General features: G+C 55.3%; 4 protein-coding genes across 4 annotated transcripts; 2 read left to right on the top strand and 2 right to left on the bottom strand.

Moving 5' to 3' along the window:
- Positions 1-258: 258 nt before the first annotated feature.
- Positions 259-1,604, bottom strand: BDP55DRAFT_176773 (Prephenate dehydratase-domain-containing protein). Its single transcript, XM_060565787.1, has 2 exons — positions 1,511-1,604; positions 259-1,409 (listed from the first exon to the last, which is right to left on the bottom strand). The coding sequence occupies exon 2, from the start codon at positions 1,314-1,316 to the stop codon at positions 279-281; it is 1,038 nt and encodes a 345-aa protein (XP_060428517.1). The 5' UTR covers positions 1,317-1,409; positions 1,511-1,604; the 3' UTR covers positions 259-278.
- BDP55DRAFT_729537 (uncharacterized protein) lies at positions 1,341-1,606 on the bottom strand (the record flags this gene model as incomplete). Its single annotated transcript, XM_060579581.1, has 2 exons — positions 1,341-1,409; positions 1,511-1,606. 2 exons carry the CDS (start codon positions 1,604-1,606, stop codon positions 1,341-1,343), a joined length of 165 nt encoding a protein of 54 aa, XP_060428516.1.
- A 5,589-nt stretch (positions 1,607-7,195) lies between these two features.
- On the top strand, positions 7,196-8,014 carry BDP55DRAFT_666712 (uncharacterized protein). Its single transcript, XM_060575118.1, has one exon. It carries the CDS (start codon positions 7,475-7,477, stop codon positions 7,964-7,966), a length of 492 nt encoding a protein of 163 aa, XP_060428515.1. The 5' UTR covers positions 7,196-7,474; the 3' UTR covers positions 7,967-8,014.
- A 243-nt stretch (positions 8,015-8,257) lies between these two features.
- On the top strand, positions 8,258-11,825 carry BDP55DRAFT_612003 (kinase-like domain-containing protein). Its single transcript, XM_060571194.1, has 3 exons — positions 8,258-9,049; positions 9,146-10,451; positions 10,503-11,825. Exons 1-3 carry the CDS (start codon positions 8,636-8,638, stop codon positions 11,429-11,431), a joined length of 2,649 nt encoding a protein of 882 aa, XP_060428514.1. The 5' UTR covers positions 8,258-8,635; the 3' UTR covers positions 11,432-11,825.
- Positions 11,826-13,616: the final 1,791 nt, after the last annotated feature.

Raw genomic sequence — 13,616 nt, 5'->3', positions numbered from 1 at the left:
CGTATTTCGCATGTAGACCAGATGTAGCCTCAAAGCATATCCCGCGTGCCATGCCAACGTTGATCAGGGGTCTTCGGCCGTCGCCAACGCCGACATCCACAGAGTTGCCGAAGCTGAAATCTCTCTGCCGGTCTCGTTGTTGGGTGGGGGGGTTTGTTCTCTCAATGGGGGAAAGGGGGCGTGACCCAGAAGCCAGACAGAGATACCGAAAGAGAGACAGAGAGGAAGGGAGACCATAAGCCAAGTCACGAGGAAAGAGGCCAGCCAGCCAGTCCCCCTCACGACCGCTGGTCCTCCCAGCTCCCAAGCCACCGCCATCTCTCCGCCACCGAAGCCACCCCGTCCAGTGCCCCCTTGACCCTCCCCTCCGCATCCCGGAACCGATGCCCCTCAAACTCGACAAAAAACACATAGTTGAACGGCGCCGTCAGGCTCGGTCGGCTGTTGATGCTCGTAAGATTCGTCCCGTACCGTCGGAAACACTCCAACACACCCGCCAGCGCTCCCGGAGCCTCATGCGGGACCGTAAACGACACCATGGACTTTGTCCTCGCTTTCGGTCGGACACAATGCCCCGGCATCTTCTTCTGCTCGAGACCCTTGCGAATAATAAAGAACCGCGTCGTATTGTCCTCGCGGTCCTCAATCGTCCGCGCGAGCACGTCGATGCCGTGCATCCCCGCCGCGATCTCGCTCGAAATGGCCGCGCTCGTCCCCGTCTCGTCCAGGCTAACCAGCTCCGCCGCGCGGGACGTCGAGCTGACGTCGATGGCCTCGATTCCCTTGAGGTACGTCTGCAAGAAGGCAACGCACTGGCCCCACGCCTGCGGGTGCGAGTACAGACGCCGGACGTGCTTGAGGCTGCACAGCGGCTTCGTGCGCGGCTTGAGCGGGTTCGGGTCCGATGCCGTCGGCGTGCAGGCGCCGGAGCCTTCGTCTCCGGCTCCGCCGCCGCCCCGTGGTGGTCCTTGGCCCGGGGGGCCGGCAGCAATGACGTCTGGGGCTGGGCGGCGGCCGACGAGGAAGTGGTGCACATCTAGGTAGATTTCGCCGCAGACCGAGATGTCCGGGTACAAGCCGTTGCGGTCGGCAAAGTTGTCCAGCGTGAAGAGGACGGATCCGTTGGTTGAGTTCTCGACAGGGACGACGCCAAAGGCGACCTCGCCGGCTTGTACGACCTCGAAGATGTCTGATGGGAGGTTCCGATTCAGGTCAGACGGGAGGTGGCACACGGGCGCGGCACAGGAGCGAACAAAAGATAGAGAGGGAGAGACAGAAGGAGAAAGGGGGTTTGCCAAGACTAGCAGAGACGACATATGAGAGAAAGGGGGTTTGGTGAGTTACGTGCCTGTGATGTTGACGACGGGTCTCAGATCCCACTCATCTTCTGGGAAAGCCTGCAACGAAGCCTGCGATTGCACACAGTTAGAGATGATTGACGATTCCACACACTCACCTGGCATATGCCGTGTGAGGTGTATTTTCTTTCCTCCAGGTTCGTGATACCTACCTGGTGCGTGTACGAGGCCTGGGGGCCCAGGAAGCCCACCAGAGGCTTGACTCCTCCGCCTACGGCCTCTGCCGGAACCTGTGACTTGTCACTCATGGCTTGATTGTGACGTGGCCCAAAAGTCTTTTGACAAGAGGTGAGTGAAAGTGCGTGAGCGTGATCTTGCAAGAGACCTTTAAGGGTGAGGAGAGAAAATATTCGTGGATGAGTATCCGCCGGAGAGGGCTCATACACACACGAACAGAAGTCGTCTGTGAGGTCGTGAAAGTCGGCGGAGGAGGATGATGATGATGAGGGGGGGGGCCTTTATTTCCGGGTCCCGGGTAGCCGCGTCGTCGCACCTTGGCGCGGTTCGATTGCTGCAGAGCACAAAAGACGGCTCCCTTGTACTATCTCGAATACGAAGCCAACTTCATTTACTGAGCTGCGCTTGTACTACAGTTCATGGGGCGCAAAGACGACGACGAATGGAGCTGTTGGAAATTTTGATGTGGTGGTGGTTGTCGTCGTCGATATCGGAGGTTGAGGTGGTGGACTGGGCTTTTTTTTTCTTGTTGGAGAGGAGGGGGTTTCTCCCGCGGGGCATGGGGAAGATGCTCCACTCGCCGACGAGCAATGCCGGGCCCGCGACTAAGACATTTGCGAACCTCGTCCACCCAACAGCTTGGAGTCGATGGTTTGATTCACCTGTTGAACAATCGTGGTCAGTCAATGTCATTGTTTGGTCTCCTCAGAATGCAACCTTCTTAGATGGTAACCGTTCCACGACATCAAAACTCACAATGGACGAGATACAGAAACCCACCTCAAAGAAATAGAGTCGTCGCTTCCGCCCTAGTACTGACAACGGATCATCCCGTCTCTGAATACATTCCGGCCCTCACGTGAGCTACTTGGGTCATACATGTACGTTGAGCGTGTCTACTTGTCGATGCGTTCACTCTATACGCACCAAGCGCATACTCAAGCATGACGAGGATCCTGGTTTCGCGGGGGTGCTTGTCAAAGTATCAGCCTAAGGAGTCTTTGGCCATCGTAAGTGTGGTGTCTCGACAACATTGGACGTAGATAATATCACAATGCTCTCATTCACGAAAGGGGGCCCTTGGACTATTAGCAAAGGCGGTCACCCTCGACTGCCGTTCATATCTCCAGCCGGCCGACTGCCGTCGGGTACCTTATCATTCACAGCACCCTCGCGCCCCGCCATTTCCAAGGAAACGTGCCCATCCCCCCCAAGTGAAGCAAGCAGTCCTCAATAGCTCCTTGGTCCAAGATACGAAGCCCTAGATAAGATGACGACGTATCTGATTACCCACGCTGATCTGGTGTGCTTGCCATCGTAGGGTGTTGCTTATCAGGTAGCCAAGTCGCTTCACCCATCAGTTGAAGCACTGACGCTTCGGTCAGTCAGCAACCACAATGGTTGGCATCACGAGAGCCTGTACTCGAAACGGAGTGGGTTTTGCCTTTCGGACTGACAAGCGCTCTGACTTGGATGAAGAAGTGCCGTCGAGATTCATCGTCGGAACCACCGGAAGAGCGATGATGATGATGCTTGGAGACAGAGGTTCGTCCCGTTAGCAAAACCGCAGCCCTTACTCTCCGCCAGCCATCCCGATGAGCCCGCGTATACGAGAAACACGAAACAGTGGTTGAATCACAAGCCTCGCAGCATCATGCGTCCGGAACACACGTCGTCATGTTGAGACCGATGAGTCCTCCGGAGCCCGAGACTCCTCTTTCTTCCGTCTATGCCGGGAAGGGGAGAAGGCCGATAGCCGGCCATGCGGAGGCTGGCGACCCGCCCGACAGACCGACTTCCCGACAGTGCCCAAACAGGAACTCGTGGTCGCGGCGGCGGCGGGCGGCGGTGGCGGCGGAGCAGTGTGGAGTATTGACTTCGTCCGAAAGCTGGCGGCAAGTGGCGCACCCTGGCGTGCCTAGTTCAGGTTTTTAGTGTTTCCGCACCAATCCCAGCTGGGAGTTCGTCGCAACTCTACCCTCCTCCAATTTCGAGTAGACTTTTTCTTTTTATTTCCTTCTGGAGCTCTTTGTGGAAATAGCCATCTCTTACAAGTTGCATTCCACATGCTGTTGTAAGGCTTTCGATTCTACTGTAGGGGTGAAGCACGGCATGTGTAGCGTAACAGCAGCTTTGGAGCGAACCTCTAGAATGAAGCAGGGAAATGATAGCGGGACAGTGGTGAAAGTTGCCCCGTAACTTTCATAGCAACACGGAGGCAGCTAGTAGGCAAATCCTTCGGTCTCGGTCCCGTTCCGTCGACCGCGATACGAGTATGAAGGTTCATCGCGAGTAGTGTTAGTTGCGACGACAAGGCGGTTGTGGCCTCACCTTGGTCTTTCAACATGTTTCTGTTTCTCCAGAACCCTGTCCACATGGAAGGCCACCGGTCAGTGGTCACACAGGCCACGGCTGACGACGTCAAGTTTGAACGGAAAGGCTCAAGCAGAAGCAGCAAGGGTCGTCGTCCGTGATGAGCAGCTAGGAAGGGTAGTAAGGTGCCGGCGCGCCGGGAAGAGACCTTCCCACAAGCCGATCTCCATCGCGTATTGCAGAGTGGCAGCGTGGCTTGGGACGATGGCTTTCTCTGAATGAGGGGATTAACACCAGGCCGAAATGTTTGTACCGCCTTGAGATGGCCACTGGATATGCAAGGCAGATCTTCCAAGGTTTCATGTTTCAGGCTTGTTGACGCCCGCTCTGACCAGGCCACGTTGACACTCCATTTTAGCTGACCAGACGGCCGGATCTGGGATTACTCTGCAGAAGGATACGCTCTTCTTGGATGGTTCACAGGCGGTCTGCTCTGAAACGTGAGCGGCACGCTCTAAGGGGGACATATTTGGGAATATCGTGGGTTTTCGAGGAGTCATCTGTGTCGGCAAATGCCAAGTCTTCGTTAACCGTGTGTGTTTCCCCTCTCCTTGGGTGGCGACTTGGCGGTGATCGGGCCATAACTCATTTCCTTCGCATGACTGCAGTGACTGCATGTCTCCACAGTTGCAGACTGCTTTCGCCGAAGAATCAGCATCAGGAGCAGATGGGGATGTGCATGAGGTGCCCTGCGCGTCTTTCTATGCGACGACGGCACAAACGGCTGCGTATCTTTCCAAAATAGCAGCGTTGGCGTAACCAAATCCACCAACATGCCGTGGAATGGCACCTCAGCACTGTCAATTTCGCAGACCGTGGGTCAAAGTTTGCAGGAAAAAGAAAGGTGACGTCTATCTGTACGTTGTACTCGGTGTACACAGATGTCAGGTGAAGGTCAACATTGTGATGTCTCCTAGGTAGTCCTGATTTTCTCGTAACAAATAGAGGTGTCACAGGAAGAATTACGCCGCTTGGAGCTTAGCTGTGTGTCACATGGCATCTCTTGCAACAAGAGAAAAGTCAAAAGGCGGCTCGAAATGACAATGTAGGTGATTGGCTTGAGACGTGCCAAAGAAGGCAAAGAGGCTCTGGAAGGGTGAAGCCCAGCCGGGATGATCCACGATACTCAAAGTGACGGTGAACGCCCTCTCCACGTTAGACGTGCTTGGGGCTCAGACTGGCGTCGCCGTGTTAATTAATCTGAGGGGATGCCAACGCCGAAGGGTAAGCAGAAAGGACGCTCCGTGGCCCCCCCAAAGCTCCCCACCCCGTCTTGCGAGCCACCGCCCAAATAGAGACTGGTGAAGCGGTGCAGTGGTGCCGTGGTGGTTAAATCTTGGTAGTCGCTGATGTCCAACGAAGCACCAGTGAGGACACAGCGGGATATTGGCGCCCAGAGGTAGGCACTAGGGATTCCAGGGATGCAGGGCAGCGGAGAGGGTGTTGAGACGTGCGACAAGACTGGTTTCAAGCGATCCAGCCCCGAGTGAGTGCGGGAGTGCGCCGGAGCCAATCATCGGTGGACGGGGCCATGCTGCCGGCCTCTACAACTCTGGCGAATCCTCCATCGGCGTTGTCACTTTGGTCTCATGGAGTCCTGTTGTGCTGTCCTCGGCGATTAGCTGACATTTGACTTCTCTAGCGGGCATCTCTTGGCTCGTCAATAGGTAGTTCACGATGGTCGGTGGCGACGTGCTCCTGGTAGGCTACAAAAACGAATAGGGGATTGCAGCCAAATTATCAGGGTGCGCTGGTCTGCTCATTGGGCCTATCACGTTGCAAGGAGTCGGCTCCATTGTATGACATCCGTTCAACGGACAAGATCTTCGCCTGTTGGTCAGCGGCCAAACCAACCTTCGCCTATCGTGTAATCGTGCCATCGTCCCAGGATCCAAGCAGGGTGGAACCGGCGGAGGTATCATCGCAGCGGGGATCTCTGATCCTCTCGTGATCCGGGCGAGACGGACAAGCTCTTTTTGTTGACATCGTCCGGTTGCGACGGTGACCTCCATCGAGCCGGGTATTGTTGTGGAGAGAATTTATGCCGGAGCTTGGTGCATCTCCGTAGTGTCGAACACGGAACATGGCATGCCAAACTGTACGAATGATCGGCTGCCTTGTCACTTGCACCCGAGAAAGGATCGTGAGCAGGCCTCTGCGGGTGGGTTCCGGGTAGGCTGACGATAAGACGACGTCTGGCACCACGGAGGCGAGGCCGTGCATGATGGCGTGGCTACTTAGTACTGACTACTGAGTACTCGGTATCCGTACGCCTCGGTGTCTTTCAAGGTATGGCCGAAGCCATCGTTGTGGAAGATTGTGTTCCAGAGGAAATTGCATCCTATCTTTGTCGGGAGTCAAGGGCGGTAGAGGTTAGAAGAGAGGCGCCGTGACGTGGCTTTGGTGAACAGAGTCTGGGGCTTTGAATAGGAACAGTCTTGCAAGCAAGGGGCGGCGGCGCGCGCAACCAAGCGGGTTTGCTGACGGGCCAAGAATAGCAAAAAAGAACTCGGATGGGCGCGTGGAGGATTGTTCCAGAGCAGAGTGAGAACGTAGAAACCGGGATATTCTGGTATGTAGGAAGACCAATTTGAGCTTGGTCGGCAGCTGAATGAGCTACAATCCGCCATCCGCCACTATTCACAGATTTCGTGGCTGGCCGTCGGGGCTATTTTGTTGCACCTCTTTCTTCTTCGAAGAGTGAGTCCCTGCAGACTTTGAGGTGTCTGGTCGTCGTGATGAACAGGCCGTGATGGGCCAAGAGGCACTTCCGGGTCTCTCGTGGCACACCGCAATACAAGAACACGAGATATCGACTTGGCGGCGATTGGCTGGGCGGCGGGGGTTGCATGACGGCGCATTGAGGAGGGCAAATTACACGTTGGAGAGACATTGGGGGCATTGGGGCGACAGTAAGACGACACAGCTGAGTAATTCCAGGACCTCTTTCTCAGGTACATTGTCACGTTTCCAGTTGGAAGCACGGGAAGGCACGGTCGAGGATGTTTCTGGAGTACCTTCCTCAGTCAAAGGCAGTAAAATAATAATGGAAGGTAGTGACTGGGCAGTCAAGCAGTGAGGGCAGGTGCTAAGGAGGGCAGGTACTGAGCAGTGAGGAGGGCAGGTGCCGCTGCAGAGCCAAAGTTTGGGTGGGGACGTGTGGCGTTGACCCTGCTTGAGCCAGTTTCATGAAGCCGCCGCCGTCGCCATACCCTTGCAAACGCCCTTTTAAAGGTTGCCATGTTGCCAAGGGTGTAGACAGGGGCTACTGTGCTCCATCCATGACCCGCCATCGCGCCTGAGACAGTGAGACTCATCATGGAAGAGAAAGAGAGGCAGAGAAGAAGCCTTTGGCCTGCGAAAACCTTGTTGAATCGACGTGACATTTTGCCGTGTAATGTCGCTCATGAGTGGACCGCAAGCCCGATGGAGCCGGGTAAGTTGGCCAGAGATGGAGGCTCTTTGATAGCATTTTGGAACGCATTATTGAGGTAGGGTAGTGTAAGCCTCTCTCTCCCTCTCTCCCTCTAGTGTGTGAGGTAGGTACGGACAGATAGGTAGGTAACATGCAGAATGAGGAATCACTGTTCAAGGGCTTGGTGACCAAGAAGCGGGGGATAACTGAACAATACATCAAAAGACCAGACCTCAAACAACATGAACAAAACCTTGCCGTACGCCTCACCGTCGTCGTACCCCTCGCAACGTTGCCTCTCTCTCTCCTCTTTCTTTCTCTCACACATACCTTACACACAGTGGCTAAAGCCCAAGACTCAAGGGCAGACTCCGCGGAAAGCTTCTCGAGTGTGTTTGTTTCCCCCAAGTTTCCGCCTCAAGCGAACAGACGCATCAGGGCCGTTGCGAGGACTGTGCGGCTTCTAAATCTCGTGTTTTGTAGCCCAGCTTTGCTTTGCTATACTTTGCTTTGCTGTACAGTGATACCGTCCGTTGTTCCAAGGTTATACACACACAGCGCACCTTGGAGAGATCCCTCTTTGCATTGGAGCCTCAGCCCAGTACATTTCCTTTCACGGGCTGCTGCGACAGCACACAAGTGACAAAGGAAGAAGCATTGGAAGCTTGTTACCGCCGTCCTCTCCCCCTCCTCGCCCCCCCCTGCTGTATGATCCGTGGTCTCTCACCTCAGGTAGAGGTCTCTGGTGGTGGTGCTCGCTGCTGCCCACCCAAGGCTGAAGTACCTTCCCGCCTAAGATATGTGGGACGATACCTCACCTGAGGCTGCTTGCACCTGCACCACACACTCTCACTCACACACCCTTCCCTGCCGCTGGCTCCCAAGTGCAAAGTCCCCTGCACCCCCAAAAATCCATCATTAACCCTTCCCTTCCCTCCTCTTTCTCCCTCCTGGCCGAAGTACCCGTAATTTCACACACGACCTTCGCCCTCTCCAAATTCCCTCCTCTGCGTGTCAAAGCAGAATCCAGACCTTCACGGTCCGGCACTGAAGAGGCTCGATATTCCACGACCCGGATCTAGCAAGAGACACCACCATTCCACAGATTTACCATCTTGCAACTTCTTCGCTTCTATCGCATCCGGCCCGACGCCTTGTTCCCTGTCTCGGACGCCTGCCTGACGGAATCCTCTCTCGGCACGACGCGCTCCAGGAGAGGCAGCTGAGACAAACCCCTCCCGCCATCACCACCGCCATTGACCACGCCAACTTCACTTCAGTCAATGTCCACCTGACATACCACAATTAAAAGATGGCAATGCTGGCCCCAAAAACCGCATTCCCGGCACCGCTGGGCTCTAGCAATCCCATGGTCTCCAACGTTTCTACCGGTGCCGCACCGCCCTCAAGGCGGGCGCCCACGATCCCGAACCAGGCCACCGCCTACGCCAGCCCGACCGAATCCGATTTTTCCGAGAGCGACGGCCCCGATGCCGTCAAGAACTGGGACGAGGACAAGGTCTGCGACTATCTGAGGAGCGTCAAGTGCGGCGAATACGAGAAGCTCTTCCGCAAGAACCACATCAATGGCGAGAACCTTCTCGAACTCGATAAGGATGTCCTCAAGGAAATGGGTATCGAAAAGGTCGGCGACCGCGTGCGATTGTTCTTGGGCATTAAGAAGTTGAGGACAAAAGCCTACGCCAACCAGAAGAAACGGAATAGGGTACGTGGAACATCGTCTTCCCCTGGCTCTTCTCCCCTGCGGCATCGTGAGACGTCGTCAGCATTGGGTAACACAGCTGACATCCGACCGACACAGGACTCGTTTGGTGGCCTCGACCAGTTCACCCCCTCATCGGGCGGATCTTCTCGGCCCTCTGCTTCGAGCGCTCGCACCGCACCTACGCCTTCTATGAATAAGCGGTATTCAAGACAATACGACTCCCTTCCACTGGAGAGCGCGTCTTCCCGCCCCAACTCACCCCTTCCCGGCACGGACGCTATTCGCCCTCTACGAACAAGATATGGCCAAAGTCCCGGCTATGTGAGTAGCGCCGGGCAATCCGTTCCCCAGACCGGCCGATTGGTAACTTCCCATACCAGGAATAACTCCAGTATGGATGGTTCACTGATGGCTGGCTTACCGCAGAATCAGGATGTTATCCGCGTCATATCCACCGGAGGAGTCACAAAGGTCGTCAAAATCGCCGACTGCAACACATGCGAGGAGGTCATGCGAGTTACCCTTAGGAAGTTTGCCCTGCGAGAGGACCATGAGAGGAACTACTGCTTCTGGGTACTGGCCGGGATTGAGCCAGACCCGAATCAGTGTCGGAGACTCGGCGACACGGAGCTGTGGCGCATCATCAAGGACCAGAAACGCCCTGAACGGAATCGCCTGATTCTTCGCCGCGTCCCTGCTGGCGAGCCAGGCATGCCCGAGCTCGAGAGAGCAGCGGGCATCGCCATTGAGGAGGCGCAGCAGAACCACAGCCGCGCCCTCGAGACTGTGGATAAGAGAAGCCAGATGAAGGTACAAAAACTACTCGGCGAGAGATGGAACGATGAGCTGCAACACCCCCTTTCCCCGGTCTCTTTCCACGACCGGGAGCGCAACGTGTACAACACCGCCAAGGAGCTGGAGCGTCCCGCATCCAACGACGGCCCTAGATCTGCCGGCGGACCCAGGAGGAACAAGGGCATCTTGCGGTCGTTTGGCGGTTTGCGTCCTCCCAGCGAGCTCATCGCCTCGGACCTCACCTCCTACTTCCCGGATCACCCCAGAGAGGAAATTGACAGGACCGCTCGTCTGTCCATGAGAAGATCGACCCGTCTAAGCAAGGTCAACAGCCGTCTGAGTGTGGCTAGCAACCTCAGCTTCGCGTCTAGCATCCAAGATGCACCCCCTATCCCAACCATTGCCGACAGCTGGCTCCACGCCGGCAGTGCCCCCAAAGCGCGATCAGGCCTGCGGGTCACCCACTTCCGCGACTCTGTCGCTTCTTCAATGCTCGACACCTTGCAAGAGGAGTCGCCTGTCGAGCCGAACCGCAAGTCCTACGTGTCATTCGCCGACAGCTCCGACGGTGCTAGTGCAGCTGCTCTCAGCGTGACCGACCCCGAAGGTAACGTTACGCGGCGAAGCTACTTCGAGACCGACGGCTCAACGGGTTCAGGTTCACTCAAAGATCTTACGGCGGCGCTCAACGAAGATGGCGAGGACGCCGATGAGGAGCTTGAGAGCTTCCTTGCGGGAGAGTCCTGGTCTGACGACAAGTGGATGAAGGGAGCCCTCATCGGCCAGGGCTCGTTCGGTTGTGTCTACCTCGCCCTGCATGCCGTCACTGGTGAGCTTCTGGCCGTCAAGCAGGTTGAGGCGCCAGCCCCGGGTGCCAACAGCCAAAACGATGCACGCAAGAAGAGCATGATTGAGGCCCTTAAGCGGGAAATCAGTCTGCTCCGTGACCTTCGACACCCGAACATCGTTCAGTATCTGGGTTGCAGTTCATCTACCGAATACCTCAACATTTTTCTCGAATACGTCCCTGGTGGTTCCGTGCAGACTATGCTCAACTCGTATGGTGCTCTCGGAGAGCCTCTTGTCCGCAGCTTCGTCCGTCAGATCTTGACTGGACTGTCGTACCTCCACGATCGCGAGATCATTCACCGCGACATCAAGGGCGCCAACATTCTCGTGGACAACAAGGGCACCATCAAGATTTCCGATTTCGGTATCTCCAAGAAGCTTGAAGCCACCAACATCCTGTCCGGCGCGAATAACAATAAGCACCGCCCCTCCCTTCAGGGATCTGTCTTCTGGATGGCCCCAGAGGTCGTCAAGCAGACCTCGTACACTCGCAAGGCCGACATTTGGTCGCTCGGATGCCTGGTTGTTGAGATGATGACAGGCACGCATCCGTACCCCGACTGCAGTCAGTTGCAGGCCATCTTCAAGATTGGTGGTGGTAAGGCGGCGCCCACGATTCCTGATCACGCTTCCGAAGATGCCAAGACGTTCCTTGCGCAGACCTTTGAGATGGATCACAACCTGCGGCCGAGTGCGGACGAGCTGATGCTCAGCCCTTTCCTGGCTCCCATAACATAGTCTCTGCGTTGCCACCGATACCCCCTCTTCGATTCTTTGGGCTTTTGCCGCTACGCTTGTAGCGGGATACTGTCCTTTTTGTACCTATTTTTCTTACGAAACTCAGGACCTCCTCACGTCCTCGCGCCAGGACGGGGGTTTATATACTGGGACGAGACAGCGGACTGTTTCTCTTTTTGTACGTGCGAGCGGCCGCTGGAAGGACCCGACGATAAAGCATGGACATGGTTGGACTTCTCCTTGACATTCACGCATGGGCTGGCGAATGGAGAGAGGCTATAAAGATTTGGCATTTCACGGGCACCAGGGGGCATGAAACAAGAGAGTGTATAAATAATATCTCGATGAGAAATGACACTGAAGGAGAATAATGAGCCTCGAGTTACAGCGCACTACCTGCACATGATGTGAGACGCGATTGTGAGTTCTGCATGGATGGATGAACACCGTCGGATTATCCGTTGGACGAGCTGATAATCTCATGATGACGTTGAGTACGGAGTCGAGGTCCTCGCTACTCACGGTCATCGTTCTCGCGACCCTCGGCATCACAGTAAGCAACAACCATGCACTTGTTTGCTCACTCAGCGGCACAGAGCTGAGAGCACAAACACATGGAAGCTCTGATGCATCTCGCAATCAGCCGCCCTCGCCTTTCATTTCCCACCAGCCCAAGTCTGGGTATCGAAACCAGTCATGCAATGTGCACTTTTGCCCATATTCCTTCCTTATTGGGAAGAGAGAGAGAGAGAGAGAGCACAAGAGCGCGCGCATTACCCGGGGCACATCATAAGGTACATATGATGCCGTCCACGCCCCCGGTAAACAGCAAATAACTCACCGACGAGCGGAGTTTATTCTCTATTAACCTTCACAAATCGTATAAAAAATCTTCCGTACGGATACTTTTTACGACTCGTGTCGTCGTTTATCATTTCCCTGATTTCTCCGGTTTGTGTACTCCGTTCCCTGCGGAGTTATATCCCTGAGCAGGCCATGTGCTTGATTTCCCTTTCTTCGCGGGGGATAAAATTACTCGTTTCCTTTTGTGGGAGTGAGAACGAGATGAGTGGGATGAGTGAGATCATGAGGATTTTCTTCATTATTTCAAACCTCGTTGTTCATCCTTTCATACTCTTCACCCATGCTGCGGCTGTTCCCCTCTCGGCGACTTTGGAAATACAGATCTGCGGGCTTGCAGGAGTGTGGAGTCCAGGCTGCGAGCATGGCTTGCATGGGTTGGTTGGTGTCTACTAGGGGCTTTCGGGTTTTGCTGTCCCCTGCTTAGCGTGGAGTTGAGTCTTCTCCGTCATGAAGATGGAATACCTTTTGCCAAAGCCGCTGGAGGCTTTTGAGAAGAGTTCAAGAGAAGTCATCATTGGACGAATGGGGGGGAATGGATTGACATGGTACGGACAAGGGAAGATCAAGAACTTGCAACTGCAGGTTGCTTAGGTGACTGGGGATGCTCGGGTTTCGAGCTTCGAGATCGCGTTCTAACCCCCAAACCAGGTCAGGATTCTGGATGCTGATCATCGGGTTCCGGATGTCCTTCAACACCGAGGCGGAGATGTGCCCAACCTTGAAGTGCTTATTCCCTTTGAGCAGCCCAAATGATCGTCTGCTCTGAGGACGTTACTGTACGGTGATGGTCATCAAAATTACCAGGGCGTTAAGTTGTTGCCAACAAAACTTGTTGGAAGTCCTGGCCCTCAGACAGCCGTTTGTGGGCACCGCTAGACGGGCTCCCATGTCGCTCCCTCTTCGCAGACGCTAGCAACAACAAAAACGTGCTTCGGGACGTTGCGTTTTCCACTGCGAATGAGGGGGGTGCCACGCTTGGAGGGGCATACGGCATCTCAGTTCCGGGGACGCTGGGTGAAGGAGTGAAACTCGCCGGGCTTCCTTTTCTTTTACCCTATGTTGCCGCCATCTTCCTGCGGAGGTCTGCGGACCGGGCTGTGGTGTTGACGTGATTTATGAGCGTTGATCGAAAGGGTCAGCCACGGAAAGCCCATCCGCTTCGTGATACGTCGTACTATCGAAACCTACTATGCGAGCCGCATTAGTCTTCCCAAGTGTCGTCGTCGACAGCCTGCTTTTTTTTTCAGCCTCCAAGGCCTAGAACTAAGACGGGACCAAAAAAAAAAAGTCAAGAGACTAGGAAGTCTAGAACCACACTCCC

Source organism: Colletotrichum godetiae, assembly GCF_030913485.1.
Source record: "Colletotrichum godetiae strain CBS 193.32 chromosome Unknown BDP55scaffold_25, whole genome shotgun sequence".
Lineage (NCBI taxonomy): Eukaryota > Fungi > Ascomycota > Sordariomycetes > Glomerellales > Glomerellaceae > Colletotrichum > Colletotrichum godetiae.
Note: the sequence above shows the minus strand (reverse complement) of the source record. Positions and strands in the feature narration are given on the sequence as shown.

Excerpts from the sequence above, each read along its gene's own strand:
- BDP55DRAFT_612003 (XM_060571194.1), top strand. The coding sequence starts at position 8,636 with ATGGCAATGCTGGCCCCAAAAACCGCATTCCCGGCACCGCTGGGCTCT. Across the intron at positions 9,050-9,145 it reads ACCAGAAGAAACGGAATAGG|GACTCGTTTGGTGGCCTCGA; the intron begins GTACGTGGAACA and ends CGACCGACACAG. Across the intron at positions 10,452-10,502 it reads CAGCGTGACCGACCCCGAAG|GTTCACTCAAAGATCTTACG; the intron begins GTAACGTTACGC and ends CAACGGGTTCAG.
- BDP55DRAFT_176773 (XM_060565787.1), bottom strand. The coding sequence starts at position 1,316 with ATGTCGTCTCTGCTAGTCTTGGCAAACCCCCTTTCTCCTTCTGTCTCT.
- BDP55DRAFT_666712 (XM_060575118.1), top strand. The coding sequence starts at position 7,475 with ATGCAGAATGAGGAATCACTGTTCAAGGGCTTGGTGACCAAGAAGCGG.